Source organism: Phacochoerus africanus, chromosome 1, assembly GCF_016906955.1.
Source record: "Phacochoerus africanus isolate WHEZ1 chromosome 1, ROS_Pafr_v1, whole genome shotgun sequence".
Classification (NCBI taxonomy): domain Eukaryota; kingdom Metazoa; phylum Chordata; class Mammalia; order Artiodactyla; family Suidae; genus Phacochoerus; species Phacochoerus africanus.
Genome location: NC_062544.1, coordinates 112,818,790 through 112,836,214, shown reverse-complemented (window position 1 = coordinate 112,836,214; position 17,425 = coordinate 112,818,790). Strand labels below are relative to the sequence as shown.

Genomic DNA, 17,425 nt, shown 5'->3' with positions numbered 1-17,425 from the left:
GGATAGAACCCGTGCCACAGCAGTGACAATCCTGGATCCTGAGCCTGCTGACCCACGAGGGAACTCCTAGAGTACATAATTTTAATTGCATCAAAGTTCCTTAAGATATGCTACATCTTGGATTTCCTTGGAGTTCCTGCTGTGGCACAGTGGGTTAAGGATCCAGCATTGTCACTGCTGTGGCTCAGGTCGCTGCTGTGGTGGGGGTTTGATCCCTAGCTTGGGAACTTCAGCATGCAACAGGTGCAGGGAGAAAAAAAGTGCCACATTTTCTATCTGTGAAAAATGTCACTGTGGGTGGGAAGGTTTATCCAATGCCACAAATACTTTCTGGCATGAAACTAAAATAGTCAATTCTTTCATTGGCCTTGTAAGTGAATTTGAATACTTGTTTTATATAAAAATGTTATTTAACATTTTATTTGTGAGATTATAACCCCAGAATAACCCTAAAATTATGTTAAATTTCTCCTTGGGAAAAAAAAAAAGTATTCTCTTTTTTTGAGGGATAATCATTTGGGAAACTCCAAGTCATATTCATGTAATATACTTATTTCCAACATTTCAAAAAGTCTAAGAGATATCCTATATGTATCTACCTTAAGATTGGAGAAGAGTATCTAAGATATCCTGTTTTGTCACTTTTTGCTGAATATATATATCAAGAATCAATGATTTACACAAGAAATGCAAATAACTAGTAATAAAATTTAAAAACATTCTATTTCACTAATAACCTAAGATATAAAATTGAATCATTCCCTTCTTTGCTACACTGGCAACCTTTTTTTTCTTTTTCGGTTGCACCCACAGCACACAGAAGTTCCCGGGCCAGGGACTGAATCCAAGCTAGAGCTATGACACAACCTATGCTACAGCTGTAGCAAATCTGGATCCTTACACACTGAGAATTCCCAACATTTAAAAAAACCTTTTATTTTTTGCTTTTTTTTAGGGCTGCACCTGCGGCAAATGAAAATTCCCAGGCTAGGGGTCGAATTGGAGCTGTAGCTGCCAGACTGTGCCACAGCCACAGCAACACCAGATCAGAGTTGAGTCTGCGACCTACACCACAGCTTATGGCAATGCCAGATCCTTAACCCACTGAATGAGGCCAGGGATCAAACTCATGTCCTCATGGATCCTATTGAGTTCATTACCACTGAGCCACAATGGGAACTCCTAAAAAAACTATTAAGTATTTCAAACACAAAGATAATTAGAGAATAAAATAATAAATATCCATGTACCACTACCCAGTATAAATATTTTGTTATTAACTCTTAGCACTTCTGCATGCTGTTGGGATGCAAGAAAGACAAGTACTCTCACACACCACTGGTAAAAGAATAAATTGGGAAATTTCTGGATGGTAATTTGACTACATTTATTATGTCATAAAATATGATTATCTCTATCTAATCTGGCAAGTCTACCTGGAGGAATTAATTTAAAGAACTAACTAAGGATATGTGACTATTTAGCTACAAGGATACGCATCAGAACATTCTTTTACTTTTTTTGGGGGGGGGCTATACCTGTTGCATACAAAAGTTCCCAGGCCAGGGGATCGAAACTGAACCACAGCAGTGACAATGCTGTATCTTAAACCTGCAGAGCCACCAGGAAACTCCACACTGCATTACTTAATAAAATAAAGAAATAATCTCAGGAGTTCCCATTGTGGCTCAGGGGTAATGAACCCGACTAGTATCCATGAGGAAGCAGGTCCGATTCCTGGCTTCATTCAGTGGGTTAAGGATCCGGCATTGCTGTAAGCTGTGGTATAGGTCACGGAGGAGGCTTGGACCCTGTGTGGCTGTGGCTGTGGCAGAGCCCAGCAGCTGCAGCTGCAGCTCCAATTCAAACCCTAGCCTGGGAACTTCTATATGCTGCATGAAGAAATAATCTCAAAATATCAAACAAAGAAGTAGTTAAATCATGGTAATATATACCATGGAGCATTACAGAGCCATGAGAAGTGATATGATAAAAATGTATTTAATGACAAAGAAATATGTCCACAATACTTGAAGTGAAAAGGTTATAAACTCACATGTATAAGATTATCCTATTTTGTAAATACAAAAGTTATAGATGATATGTGTATGGAAAAATCTGGAAGCACACATACCAAAAGAAAGAATCTAATCAATGTTTATAGACTATTTCATCCAAAAACAGAAGAATACACATTCTCTTCAAGCTCAGATGGAACATACACTAATACAGACAATATTCTGGGCCAAAGACATACCTTAACACTACTATAAGAGAATAAAACTAGAAATCAATAACAGAAAGACAGCTGTAAAATTCCCCAATACTTGGAGATTAATGCATTTCTAAATAACACATGGGTCAAAGAAGAAATATCTCATGAGAAAAATTTTTAATTTGAAAAAAAAAATGAAGCTGGAAATACAACTTGCTTAAATTTGTGAGATACAGGAAAAGCAGTGCTTAGAGGGAAATTAATAGCAACTGAATGCACAAAATAGAAAAAATAATCTAAAATCAGTAATTTAAACTTCCACCTCAGAAAAAACTAGAAAAAGAAGAGCAAGGTAAATCCATAGAGGGAGTTCCCTGGTGCCCTAGCAGTTAAAGATCTGGTCTGTGGCTCAGGTCACTGCAGTGGCATGATTTCGATCCTTGACCTAGGAATTTCTGCATGCCACAGGGGTGGCAAAAAAAAAAAAAAAAAAAAAATCCAAAGAAATGCTAAAAACTAATATGAAAAAGTGGAAATTCATAGAGAAATATCAATAGTATCAATAAAATCGATAAACATCTAACCAGGCTAACTAAAAAAAGAAAATATAAATGACCAATATCAAAAATGAAATAAGGGCTATTTCTACTAATTTCACGGACATTAAAAGGATAACAAAAGAATACCAGGAACAATTCCATGCCCACAAATTTGATCACCTAGATGAAAATGATCAATTCTTAGAAAAACACAATCTGCCAAAATTCACACAAGAAAAAAACAATCTAGATAAACTCATAAAAGAGAATGGATCAATATTAGTCTTCCCAAACTGAAGCACCAGGCTTCAATGACGAAGCCCACCAACCACTTAAAGAAGAAATGACAATAATTTTTTACAATCTCTTCCAGAAGACAGACATAGAGGAAACATTTCCTAACTCATTATGTGAGGCAGATATCATCCTAGGCAAAGACAGTACAAGAAAATAACTACAGACCAATATCTCCTATGAATATAAATATAAAAAATCCTCAAATATTAGTTAATCAAGTCCAACAATGTAGTAAAAGGATTATATGGCATGACCAACTGGCATTTACTCCAGGTATGCAATACAAGGTGGGTTCAACTTTTGAAAATCAATTAATATAATTCATTACATCAACAAGCTAAAAAAAAATTACATGGTTATATCAATAGTTGCAAAAGAAGCATTTATAAAAATCAATAATCCTTCTCTACTTGATAAATAACAACGGAGGTGGAGTGGGGGTGAAGAAGAACCCTATAGCTGACAAATAAACATATGAAAAGATGCTTACATCCTATGTCATTCCGGAAGTGCAAATTAAATTAAGATACCATTATTAGGATGGCCAAAATCTCCAACAATGACAACACCAAATGCTGGTGAGGATGTGGCACAACAGGGATTCTCATTTAATTTTGATGGGAAAGCAAAATACTACAGCTACTTTGGAAGACAATTTGGCAGTTTCTTATAAAACAGAACATATTCTTACCATGAGACATAGGAATTGTGCTCCTTAGTATTACCCAAATAAGTTGAAAACTTATACCCACACAAAAACCTGCACATAGATTTTTTTTTTTTTTTTGCTTTTTAGGGCCACACCCGAGGCATATGGAGGTTTCTAGAATAGGGGTCGAATAGGAACTGTAGCCATGGGCCTACGCCACAGCCACAACAATGCCAGATTCAAGCCATGTCTGCGACCTACACCACAGCTCATGACAATGCTGGATCTTTAACCAACTGAGCAGGGCCAGGGATTGAACCTCATGGTTACCAGTTGGATTGTTTCTGCCGCACCACAATGGAACTCCTGGATCTATTTTATTTACAGTCACTTTAATGATAGTTGCCAAAACTTAGAAGCAATTAAATTGCCCTTCAGTAGGTAAAGTCTAAACAAACAAATATTCAGACAATGAAGTATTCAGAGCCTTAAAAAAAAAAAAAAGCTATCAAACCACAAAAAGACATGGAGAAACATTAAATCTAATTACTAACTGAAAGAAATCAGTTACTAGCAAGTACATATTATTATGTGACAGAAGCCAGTCTGGAAAAAACTACATACTATGTAATTCCAACTACCTGACATTATGTAAAAAACTATGGAGCCAGTAAAAAGATCAATGGTTGCTAGGGGTTGGCAAGGAGGAAAGTAGAGCACATTCTAGGAGTTCTCTTGGGGCACAGGAGGTTAAGAATCTGGCATTGTCACTGCAGCAGCCCAGGCCACTGCTGTGGTGTGAATTTGATGTCTGACCCTGGAACTTCCACATGCTGCAGGTCCAACCTAAATCAATCAATCAATCAATAAAATAGGAGTTCCCGTCGTGGCTCAGTGGTTAACAAATCTGACTAGGAACCATGAGGTTGCAGGTTCGACCCCTGCCCTTGCTCAGTGGGTTAACCATCTGGCGTTGCCGTGAGCTGTGGTGTAGGTCACAGACGCGGCTCAGGATCCTGCGTTGCTGTGGCTCTGGCGTAGGCTGGCAGCTACAGCTCCGATTCGACCCCTAGCCTGGGAACCTCCATATGCCGCGGGAGCGGCCCAAGAAATGGCAAAAAGACCAAATAAATAAATAACACACTCTATTTAAAAGGAAAAAAGAAAAAGTCCATTAACCAAAAAAAAAAAAAAAAAAGCAGTACAGAGATTATTGGAGATGTAACTCTTTTAACCTGTATTTTTCACTTTTTCTACAATAAAATGAATAACAGCCACACAGAAGAGTGGGTGATATAAAGAACTAACCTCATTTGGGAAAACAGTATTTTGGTTATGTACTCTCAAGATGAAGACAAAAGAGCTATACTCAAATATTATATTCTAGTTTTTCAAAGAAGCATGAATTAACAATTTTGAAACTACTTTACGTATACTCTAGGATTGAGCAAAAGTAAATAAATACACTGTGGATAGTGAGAGCCAGGATTTTCACTGTTAGCAAAAGGAATTACAAATAAGGAATGAGGTAGAGCTAGAATCAACTCTGTGATACTACTTTGGAACAAGAGTCATAACATCATGAAAATCATGTTTCTGTGTATGTTGTTGTTTTTTAATTTTATGGCCATACCCATGGCATATGGAAGTTCCCAGGCCAGGGACTGATCTGAGCCATAAGTACGACCTAAACCACAGCTGTGGCAATGCTGGATCCTTTAACCCACTACACCTCGATAGGGATTGAACCCTCACTTCCACAGCAATCCAAGCCGCTGTAGCTGGATTCTTAACCCACTGCACCACAGAAGGAACTCCTTGAAATCATGGTTTTTAATATATTTACACAGACAGATAAAAAAGGGCATATATGTGTATACACCATATTTTTTAGTTCTATTCGCTAAATAAAATAAGGGAGATATGGGATGGATCATCCTTATAGAAGAACCCTAACAAATGTGTAAGGAATGATGGAAATAGAAAATTATTAGACAAATCCCACAGTAACAACTTACATGCAAAAGCTATCAATGGATGCTAAAATTATTAAGTGAAAAAGGTATGCTGAGGAGTTCCCTGTCATGGCTCAGTGGTAACCAACCTAACTAGTATCCACTAGGACACGGGTTTGATCCCTGGCCTCACTCAGTGGGTTAAGAATCCTACATGGCTGTGAGCTACGGTGTAGGTCATGGACATGGCTCAGATCTGGTGCAGGCTGGCAGCTACAGCTCCAATTTGACCCCTAGCCTGGGAATTTGCATATGCTATGGGTGCAGCCCTAAAAAGACCAAAAGAAAAAATGGAATCCTGAGAAATAGGATTTATATAAGCTCAAAGCATGTCCCCACAAAACACTTATAATTACTAAGTTAATTATACCTAAAATAGTAACTTTACAGTGGTGAAACCTAAAAAAGACCACTTTAACCAAGGGGTCTAAGTTAATATCGCTAGTAATAGAACAAAACCATGTGCTACCTGATGATGTACTGGGAAAGACACACATAACTCCTGTGGTATTCTTGCCAAAAATGCATAACCTGAATTTAATCACAAAGAAACAGACAAACCCAAATCGAGAAATGGCTTACAAAGTAACTGCCAGTACTTTTCTGAAGTGTCAGGGCCATGAAAGACAAAGACTGAGAAGCTGTCAAGAGAATAAAAGGAACTGTGACAACTAAATACAACGTGTGATCTTGGATTGCATCCTAAACTAGAAAAACAACAGTAATGGACAACTGGCAAAATCTGAAAGTTTCGTTGATTAGATAATATTATATTTACGTTAACTTAATGATTTTGATGACTGTACTATGAAATGTTGGAGTGAAGAGTACTGGTATTCTTTCCACTTTTTTTCCCCCAGCTGCACCTGTGGCATATGGAAGTTCCTGGACCAGGGACTGATTTCGAGATGGAGCTGCGACCTAGGCCAGATTTACAGCAACGCTGGATCCTTAAGTCACTGTGCTGGGCCAGGGATTGAACTGGTGCCTCCACAAGACACAAGCCAGATCATTAATCCACTGAGCCAGAGCAAGAACTTCCTTTTTACTATTTTGGTACCCACTTTAAAATCTGAAATTGTTCCAAAATGGAATTTTTTTTTTTTTTTGGCTTTTTAGGGCTGCACCCATGGCATAGAGTTTCCCAGGCTAGGGGTCGAATCAGAGCTGTAGCTGCTGGCCTATGCCACAGCCACAGCAACGCAAGATCTGAGCCACGTTTGCAACCTACACCACAGCTTACAGCAATTCCGGATCCTTAACCCACTGAGTAAGGCGAGGGATTGAACCTGCATCCACACAGATGCTCGTCAGACTTGTTAACCAGTGAGCCACGATGGGAACTCCTGAAGCTGGAATCTTAAACCTGTCTGTTCTCCTAACTCGATACTGTACTGGAGGCTTACAAAGTCCTAAGTCAAAGTTATAACCAAGACAACAAACAGAACTCTGCCTTTGTATAACCCCTGCACTACTTAATTAGAATTATACATATTCTGCTTGTTTTTTCCAACAACTATCTGTAATCAAGTTCCAAAAGGCCACAAAACTAAGTAACAGCACTTTGGGCAATCTCATTCTATATCAACTTAAAATACAAACTGAAAGAAATATGATGGCATCAAAGCACAAGGTTAAAATATACAGGCATATTTCCAACTCAGAACAAATTAAGAACTAAATTACTTCAATCCACAGAAAAGGACCATGAAATATGCATAACAAAAATAATTATAAAGCTCATCATAGGAGACATACTGGAAAGTCACCTTAAAACTGCCAAATGATATTACTCAGCCATAAAAAAAGATAAACTAATGCCATTTGCAACAACATGGATGGAACTAGAGATTCTCATACTAAGTGAAATAAGCCAGAAAGAAAAAGACAAATACCAGGTGATATCACTTATTTGTGCAATTCAAAATATGGCTCAGATGATCCTATGCACAAAACAGAAACAGATCATAGCCAAGGGGAGCAGACTTGTGGTTTCCAGTGGGGAGGGGGAGGGAGTGGGATGGATGGGCAGTTCAGAGGTTTTTGGATACAAACTATTATATTTGGAATGTGTGGGCAATGGAGCCCTACTGTGTGTGACTGGGTCACTTTGCTGTACAACAGAAATTGAAGAAACACTGTAAATCAACTATACTTTAATAAAACAAAATAAATAAAATTAAGTTTTAAAAACCTGCCAAATGCTAAACGTTTATTTTTTAAATTTAAGAAAATTATACTGAGTCCAGTTTAGAATATATTTTACAATTACTAGAGAGAGTCTAAAATATGGCAAAGCCAGGAGCTGGATATCAGTTTGGGGTTTTAACACCAAAGGCTAGATTCTCAGTATGGTCTAACCGTACTCCATGGCCCACATGTGGTATGTCTCTTGCTCTTTCTCTTGAGAAGATTTAAGACTGAAGACTGAGGCAGTAGAAATTCCTAGAGACATGGAAGTAGTCCCCTGATAATCAGTCCTAGTCAAAAGCTAAATGAGTATTGTTGATGTAAAAATAATCCTCTGGGCACTGCCACCAAATCCTTTTTTAACCATATACTCCATGAAGCCAAGATTAGAGCTGCTGTAACTTAGGACTTTCCTGTTCCAGTCGGATGAAAAGTTATATTAATAACAATTATACACTCAATGTTCACTATGTGCCAGGCCCAGTTCTAATCATCTTTCATGCATCAACTCATATAATCTTTTTTTTTTTGTCTTTTTGTTGTTGTTGTTGTTGTTGTTGTTGTTGCTATTTCTTGGGCCGCTCCCGCGGCATATGGAGGTTCCCAGGCTAGGGGTTCAATCAGAGCTGTAGCCACCCGCCTACGCCAGAGCCACAGCAACGTGGGATCCAAGCCGCGTCTGCAACCTACACCACAGCTCACAGCAACGCCGGATCGTTAACCCACTGAGCGAGGGCAGGGACCGAACCCGCAACCTCATGGTTCCTAGTCAGATTGGTTAACCACTGCGCCACGACGGGAACTCCAACTCATATAATCTTTAGAAATATGAGACATCACTGAGACACAGAGATGTTATGTTAGGCCACTTACCCAAGTTACACAGTAGAAGGTGGACAGAGCTGGGACACAACTCCAGGCAGTCTGCCTCCAAAGTCCATGTGTTTACCAACTGAGCTACCTGGGCAGACATCAGAGTCTATGTATCTGAGTATTAAAATATATTGCCTGGTGCCCATCCAAGACTGAGTCACTGGACAGGTAACCAAACTGCATAATCAAATCATCAATCCTTAAAATCATTTAAAATTCTCCTAAATACCTTAACTCTCTAGAGAGCAAGAATCTTCAATAGTTGTTGACTTACACACACACACTTCAGAATGCACTTTTCTGTTTCCCACTAACACCTCTACTAAGAGCAATCAGGAGAGGGTACTGATATTGAAATCCCCAGAGTGGCATGAATCAAGTCACAAGTTATACAGCTGAGCTCTGGCCAGGATGTCACATTCTCTTTAATGAAGTAGTATTAGGGAGAGGGTTTTCGGCAATACTAGAGCCGTGCAGGAATTTATAAAGATTATTGTTTTTGTTACTTGGAAAGCACACAATTTAAGTACTAAAGTGTTTTATACAGTATTGCTAACAATGTGAATAAAACTCCAACAAATTGGGTCTTAGTTCTTTTTTTCCATCATGGCCTCAAAACATAAGCTTTTCCTATTCATCTCATTTTAATTACAAAGACTGATCCCATTTAAGATTTGTCTTTCTTCATATACTATCAAAAACACCCTGACTATCCTGGTATCCTCAAAAATCCAAACTCTCTGAAGCCTGCTGATGCAAAAAACACTATGTCATAAAGTTTTATATATTACACAGCCTTCATCCTACACAAAAGAAAAAGCCAGAGTCTGAAGGAATTTTCATATTAGGTGATAACAGCATCCTTTTCTTTGTATTTTATAAATTCAGGTTGATTCTGTCATGCAGCCAAGTCATCTTTGGTTAAAGAAGACCACTGATGCTAAGAAAGTTGAATAAAAACACCAGGGAAATGAGTACCTTTCCCAGAGCCCTTTTAGTGACTATTTGGTTGAAAAAAAATAGGCAACAAATCTGTCAATTTGAGGAAATAAAATGCTGCAGACCAAACGACAACAGTTTGAGAGAGCCAGTACTCACAAGTGGACAATCACTAAAAGAGACAGATATTCTAACACAATGCTTCTTATGCCCCTTTGCAAGTCACAGTGCAATGGCACGTACAGAGAAAAGAGATAATATTCACCCTAGATCCTCAGGGACTTGGACATAAGTAAAGCCAAGGGTACAGGACACAGCTAGAAATGCCTTTCCCAGGAAGGGATAGAATAGAAGGCTTTGAGCCTCACAGTGTTTGCTAGATTTCCACTTATTCTAGACAGAGATGGTAAAGTATGAGCTGACAGACTTCTGTAGGAAATTACTTCCTCAGGTAGCTGTTTGCTAAGTAAAGTCCTGATGAGTCCCCTGGCAACCATGCTCAGTACTGCTGAGGAGGATCCTACAAGTTTCATGTCTCCATTAAGGCACTAGGAAAGGGCTAGAGGGGCCTTGGTTATAATCCTGAACAGCCTCAGTATGGCAAACATATTCCTTAATATCTTACAAAGTAAGCCAGCAGAAGGCTTTAGCCCCTTCCCCTAGACCTGTATCAGTCAAGGATAAACATAAATAAAAGACATTTCACATCAAGAGCCAGGATAGCAAAGAGTTATAAAAAACTCAACCCAAAACATTTCATAGAAACCTCCTTAGAAGCATACACACAAGACTAAGCAGAAGTGCCCAGGAGATGGTACTCAGAAATCTGAACCAATCTGGTCTATAAGCAAAACTTGGAGGGAAGAAGAATGGATGAATAGACATCTCCACAAAAACTTGGACCTTATTCCAAGGAGAAAGGACTTCTCCTCTCACGTTCTCATGTCTCCCATAAGATTTTGAAACACTGTGTTATTGGGAGCTTGATCCACATCCATCTCCTTAAAGAATATCGCTATATAAAAATTTTTTTTCATAGAATTTTGATGGGAAATTACTCATCATGAAAAGAGAAGATTTCCTTTGTGGCACAGTGGGTTAAAGATCCAGCGTTGTCACTGCAGCAGCTGGGATTGCTGCTGTGATGAAGGTTCACTCCCTGGCCCAGGAACTTCCACATACCAAGGGCTCTGCCAAAAAAAAAAAAAAGAGATGACTGTCTAAACTGTCTAATTTCAAATTACTAGGTAGCAAATGCTATCCTAAGTGTTTTTGTATACATTTTTCACCTAGTTACTATTCAAATGTAATGTTATTCCTTAAGAAGTTTTCCTAACCACATTATGTAAAACTCCCTCATATGCATTCTCTCAATATCCTGCTTCCTTATCTTTATAGCACTTAGCACTCTCATATATAATATTATTTAAAATTTATTGGGAGTTCCCTGGTGGCCTAGCAGTTAAGGATTCAGCATTGTCACTGCTGTGGCTTGGATTCACTCCTTGGCCCAAGGGCATGGCCCAAAAAAAAGCTGCCTACTTGCTTATGCTCTGACTTCTATCATTAAATCATAAATTATACAATCTGTCTTGCTTACTTGCAGCATCTCCAGCATCCAGAAAGGTGCCTGGTACACAGCAGGCACTGGTGAATGTATGATCTCATTTAATCCACACCAGAGGCACTGGTGACAGGGAACCGAAGCTAAGGGAGATTAAAAGATTTGTTGGAGAGTAGTTCCTGCCGTGCCTCAGCAGAAACGAATCTGACTAGCATCCATGAGGAAGCACGTTGGATCCCTGGCATCAGAAGCTCAGTGGGTTAAGGATCCAGTGTTGCCATGAGCTGTGGTGAGGGCCGAAGATGCGGCTCGGATCCCACATTGCTGTGGCTGTGGTACAGGCCAGCAGCTACAGCTCTGATTCGACCCCTAGCCTGGAAACTTCTATATGCCACTAGCATGGCCCTAGAAGGATTAAAAAAACAAAAAAACAAAAAAACAAAAAAACTTCATTTGTTGGAGACAACCCAACTAGGAAGTAACACCTGACTGCAGAATCTATACTCCTCTTTTCTGCACTATAGGACCTAGTTAAAAAATCCCCTGGGATATTCCATTCTCAAAAATTTTCCCATCAAAATGATTTGTTCACATCTGAATTGTGGTAAAAGTTATTAAAGGAATACTGGAGTTTCCGTCATGGCACAGCGGACTAGGAACTGTGAGGTTGCAGGTTCAATCCCTGGCCTTGGTCAGTGGGTTAAGGATCCCGCACTACTGTGAGCTGTGGTGTATGTTGGAGACGTGGCTCGGATCCTGCGTTGCTGTGGCTCTGGCGTAGGCTGATGGCTACAGCTCTGATTCGACCCCTAGCCTGGGAACCTCCATATGCCCCGGGTACAGCCTAAAAAAAAAAGAAAGAAATAACTCTAGTGAATACTGAAAATGAGATAAGACAGAAATTTGGAGTTAATCTGAGAGAACACTCTGTGAGATCCATGAGTACCACCTAATCTCTGTCACCTTTCTTAGTCTGACATTTATAAAGTCCTAGAACACAGAGGCTGTCTCTTACTTGTACTCCTGCACAGAGTGCCATATTGTACCCTACTCATGAGGATGGCTACCTGTCAAAAAATTCTATTTCACACCTTAAAAACTTTTGGTCTTCTTCTTGTTTTATTCTGCAGTCCCATTCACTGGGCATGGGTTATTTATGGGAGTCCTAAGAATGTTCAAAGAATGGGAGGGAGGGTGGGGGAAGAGATGTCTGTAAGGCCACACCCCCTTGACACTACTTGTGTAAATGAACATTTTCCCAGATGTGGCTCTAATAGAAACCCAGGACAAAACTTTTTTTTTTTTTTTTTTTTTTGCTTTTTAGGGCCTTACCCTCGGCATATGGAGGTCCCCAGGCCAGGGGTCTAACGGAGTTACAACTGCCAGCCTACACCACAGCAATGTAGGATCCAAGCTGTGTCTGTGGCCTACACCATGGCTCACGGCAATGCCAGATCCTTGACCCACTGAGCAAGGCCAGGGATAGATCCCGCAAGCTCATGGCTCCTAATCAGATTCTCTTCCGCTGTGCCACGACGGGAACTCCAAAACAAACCTTATTTTTAAAGAATGTTGTCCTAATTCTATTTGACACTATTCTTTGGAAAGCTGGATACTTTGTTTATTTATTCATTTTGTCTTTTGAGGGCTGGACCCATGGCATATGGAGGTTCCCAGGCTAGGGGTCGAATCAGAGCTGTAGCTGCCGGCCTACACCATAGCCACAGCAATGCCAGACCCGAGCCATGTCTGCAGCCTATACCACAGCTCACAGCAGTGCAGGATTCTTAACCCACTGAGTGAGGCCAGGAATCGAACCCGCAACCTCATGGTTCCTAGTCAGATTTGTTTCCACTGTGCCATGACAGGAACTCCCAAGGAAGCTGGGTACTTTAGACAGGATTTTTTGTTGGGATAGAGGGAAAAGGCAGTTAAGACACACTGTTGTTATTTAAGATTAAATATCTCTGATAAAAAGCAACATCCCTCTGGGAGTATACATAGTTGGGAGAATGGTAAAAAGAAATGGCATCTGCCATGGCTTCCCCATTTATGCTTCCACCACTCACAGTATTCCTTAGAACAGTGGCAAAGGACTTAAAGATTATTCACTGATAAAAACAAGATACTTTGAATTAAATGAGTATTCTCAAATCAGGACAGCCTGTTAGAAGGGAATCAACCATAAGCACATACAGATTGAGACCTTTGCTCTTCTCTCCAAATACTTGCAGGGAGTAGTTTCTGACACATAATTAGTATCTGTTAAATAAGTGACTTAATGATGGACATTAAATAAATCAGTCAACAAGAACTCTGTCAAGGGGATATGGTCCTAATCCAGTCGTTCTAAGAATCTAGCAGTATGAACAGTACTAAAAATAGGCATGGATACATCAAGTTTCCTCTAATTACCTCTTGTTCCCAAAGGATTTAGAGCATGTCATCTCCATTGCAATAAGGGGAGAACGACCATGTAGTGATCCATGTTGAATGGAACAAAGCTGGAGTTCCCTGGTGGCCTGGCGGTTAAGGATCTGATACTGTCACTTCTGTGACTTGGGTCACGGCTGTGGTATGGTTTCCATCCTAGGCTGGGAACTTCCGCATGCCAAGGACATTGCCCCCCACCCCCACCCCGCCAACCTAATGAAAGAGCATTAAACTATGAAAGAATTCTCAAGTAATACTACTACTACTCTCTGGCAGAGCCTTCTTTTAAGATTCTGAATACATCACAATCACACTGTTAAATATAGGCAATGGGTACATAAAAATCAAATTATGTCACGAAGCTTCTTTCACCCACTTTACAGATGGAGGAACTAAGGCACCACAAAGAAAACAGCTTCCCCCACAGAAACACGATGACAAGGATTCTATCTGCCTCCCAAAATCTAGCATACAGGATTCAATTAAAGACCCAGATGATAGTTATAGGTGGCAAGCACCTAAGTGTTTCAAACATAAAGTGTATACAGATTCAGATTCACCAACTCTGACTATATGTAGCTAAGAACCTGAGTATGAAACTCCAACTTGCAAAGAACAATGATGAGTGCAAAAGTCATGAACAATCGATGACTCTCTTCTCTCCTCAATGGCCCTCTTGCAAAAGCAGCACATGCAGGCAGGACCTGAGTGCCATGGGAGTTGCCATCAGTGGGCTTTACCCTAGGTCTGGGTATAAGTACTGACTTAGAATTCCTGTGCCAGGAAGTTCCTTGAGATCACAGACAGGCAAGGATCATTCTTTGCATTTGGACCCCCCAGCTCAGTCACACTCTGAAGGGAAACACTCCAGACCTATCATTTTTCTTTCCATCTACTGTCTTTGGAATATGGTCCAACTACAATTGGGCACTAGTTTTTAAAATACACTTCATGCCCATTAACTCTTCTACAGAAAACTTCCCAGTCTCTTAAAGTTTTTCCTCACAAGTGGTTTTTGGTTGGAATGTGGTATGCTCCAATATAGATTTCTGGCACCTTTCCAAAGTTTAATCATTTGAAACCCTCCCTCCCCATACATAAAAAATATATCCTTCCAGCATCATTTGACCGAAGTATAAAGCAACCTGGTTGGCCTCCATGCATCCGATGGCATCTTCCAAGAGTGAAAACTCCACGCAGACATAGCCATAGTCGTAACCTGGGGACAGCATTTAAATACAGACGGGAGTGGTGTTAGTGCCTTGGAAACATAAAAGACACACTTAAATCCCCTGTTTCTGAACCCCTTAAATGCAAGCCCCCCAACTAGGCCCTCCCTCCCCTGTACTAGGCAAAGCTGCTACCCCAAACAGAAAAAAGTACTAAAGGAAAGTCTGGATGTTTCTAGACTTAGAGAGTCATTTCAAAATGGCCTTTTCTATTAATCAAGAAGATTCTTTGCCCTCTTTAGCACCGATGATCTGATGAGGGTGCCCCATAATTGGGTAATCCCACAGAAAGTTCCAATGGGGACCCGAAACATTTTAACCACAGGCTGAATCTTCTGGAAGAACAAAGTCACCAAGAACAGGAAAGTATCTGTAAAAAAAATTTATCTCGAGAGAGAGGAAGGAGAAGCAATTATCCCAAAGCTATGTGAATAGTCACCACTTTTCAAGCAGAAACCACCTTCAAAGACAGAGGTGCTGATAGATTGAGGCAACTATTCTGCTTGGATACCACAGGAGGCTTCTGGTTGGCAGGGGATAGACTATTTCAGGTCTTTTTTTCCTTGTTTCAACTCAAGTCATAAACCAGCTAAAATCTTTATGAAAGGAAGAAGGTATAAAAGCATAAATAAGTACAGATAGCTGGGTCCAAAATTGTGGTCATGCACAAAGTTGGGATAGGCTGGGAGAGAGACAGGAGTTGTTAGCAATCAATACATGTTCAAGAATTATACATATCATTAAGAATATAAAACACCCTTCACCTTTCTCCTGAGCAAATGTCATTTGAAGCTCTCATGACCCATGAGATGGGAAGTCATGGGATTTACAAGCTTATAAACTCTAATATTAACCTATCCTATAATGCCCCAATACTGCCGCCACATGACTACAAAAACATACTTGTTAATGCTATGCTCCACAAGTGGCTTCCATGCTTCCTCCACTGCCTCATAGGATAAAGAAGCTCATTTTTAGGAGTAACATTGTGCAAATAGAACAGCAAGGAAACTATGTGATTTGTTCAGATGAGAAATAAAACTCGGGGAAAGAAAAACCACACAAAACCTAGGTCAATTCTGAGCACAAAGTTTACATGTCAATAGTAAACTGACATCATATTTTTTTCTTTTTGGCCACTCTGTGGCATACAGAGTTCCTGGGCTAGGGATCATATCTGAGCTGCAGTTGTGACAACGCTGGATCCTTAGCCCACTCTGCCAGGCCAGGGCTTGAATATTCATCTCTACTTGCATCCCAGCACTACAGAGACATCACTGATCCCATGGCACCACAGCAAGAAATCCACAAAACCCACAAACTGGTATCAATGAATCAAGGCAACAAAGCATATATTAAAAAAAAGAAAAAGGAAAAAAAAAAAGTAAAAACAAAACCAAATATATAACTTTAAAACTGACCAGGAGTTCCCTTGTGGCACAGTGGGTTAATGTGTTAGTACTGCAGCAGCTCTAGTCATTGCCCTGCCGCAGGCCTGGGAACTTCCAATATGCCACAGGCATGGCCAAACAAAAAGACTAAACTTGGTGAAATGGGTTGTATTCCTTGTCACATGAAACAAATGGCCTGAAATGTTTCACTATGACAGCAGTAAGGCTGCGACTTTAGATTTGTTAAATAGTTCAAGTTCACTATGAAATGTCAGAACAGTACAATTTGATTCTTGCTTTAAACATTAGGAAATGACCAGGAAGATGAAAAGAAAGCTACTAGAAATCTCAGCAACACCTTAGGTGGACAGAGACTTTTTACCTGATTTCACAGCTTTTTTTTTTTGTCTTTTTGTCTTTTTCTTTGTTGTTGTTGTTGTTGTTGTTGCCATTTCTTGGGCCGCTCCCGCGGCATATGGAGGTTCCCAGGCTAGGGGTTGAATCGGAACTGTAGCCACAGGCCTACGCCAGAGCCACAGCAACGCAGGATCCGAGCCGCGTCTGCAACCTACACCACAGCTCACGGCAACGCCGGATCGTTAACCCACTGAGCAAGGGCAGGGATCGAACCCGCAACCTCATGGTTCCTAGTCGGATTCGTTAACCACTGCGCCACGACAGGAACTCCTGATTTCACAGCTTTGACCAACACACATAAGAACTAACTCTTTAAATTTCTACTTAAAAGCTTAACCACAAAAATCAGTCTTCTCTAATTAGTAATTATTTGGAGAAATGAAAATACTTTAGTGAAACAGTATTGTGTATATCCTATTAACAGTGGAAATTGTTTTGTTTTGTTACATAATTCCTTTCAAGTAGATTTTCTTTTCTTTTTTTGTCTTTTAAGGGCTGTCCCCGCAGCACATGGAGGTTCCCAAGCTAGATTTCGAATTGGGAGCTATAGCTGCCAGCCTACACCATAGCCACAGCAATGCCAGATCCGAGTGGAATCTGCTCTCTATACCACAGCTCACAGCAACATCAGATCCTTAGGCCACTGAGTCAGGCAAGGGATCGAACCCACGTCC

At 40.1% G+C, this 17,425-nt stretch overlaps 1 protein-coding gene across 7 annotated transcripts in view; it reads right to left on the bottom strand.

Moving 5' to 3' along the window:
* Nucleotides 1–17,425, bottom strand: part of RBM6 (RNA binding motif protein 6) — a 120,260-nt gene that overhangs the window by 47,553 nt on the left and 55,282 nt on the right. For 3 of the 7 annotated variants that reach the window (XM_047774680.1, XM_047774677.1, XM_047774687.1), the window contains one exon: nucleotides 14,860–14,933. The exons of 3 other annotated variants lie outside the window; for them this stretch is intronic. In XM_047774680.1, coding sequence (XP_047630636.1) covers nucleotides 14,860–14,933 — 74 coding nt within the window. Of the gene's footprint in view, nucleotides 1–13,696; nucleotides 13,886–14,859; nucleotides 14,934–17,425 lie in introns of those variants that run through there. One more of the 7 variants, XM_047774704.1, reaches the window with a different exon arrangement.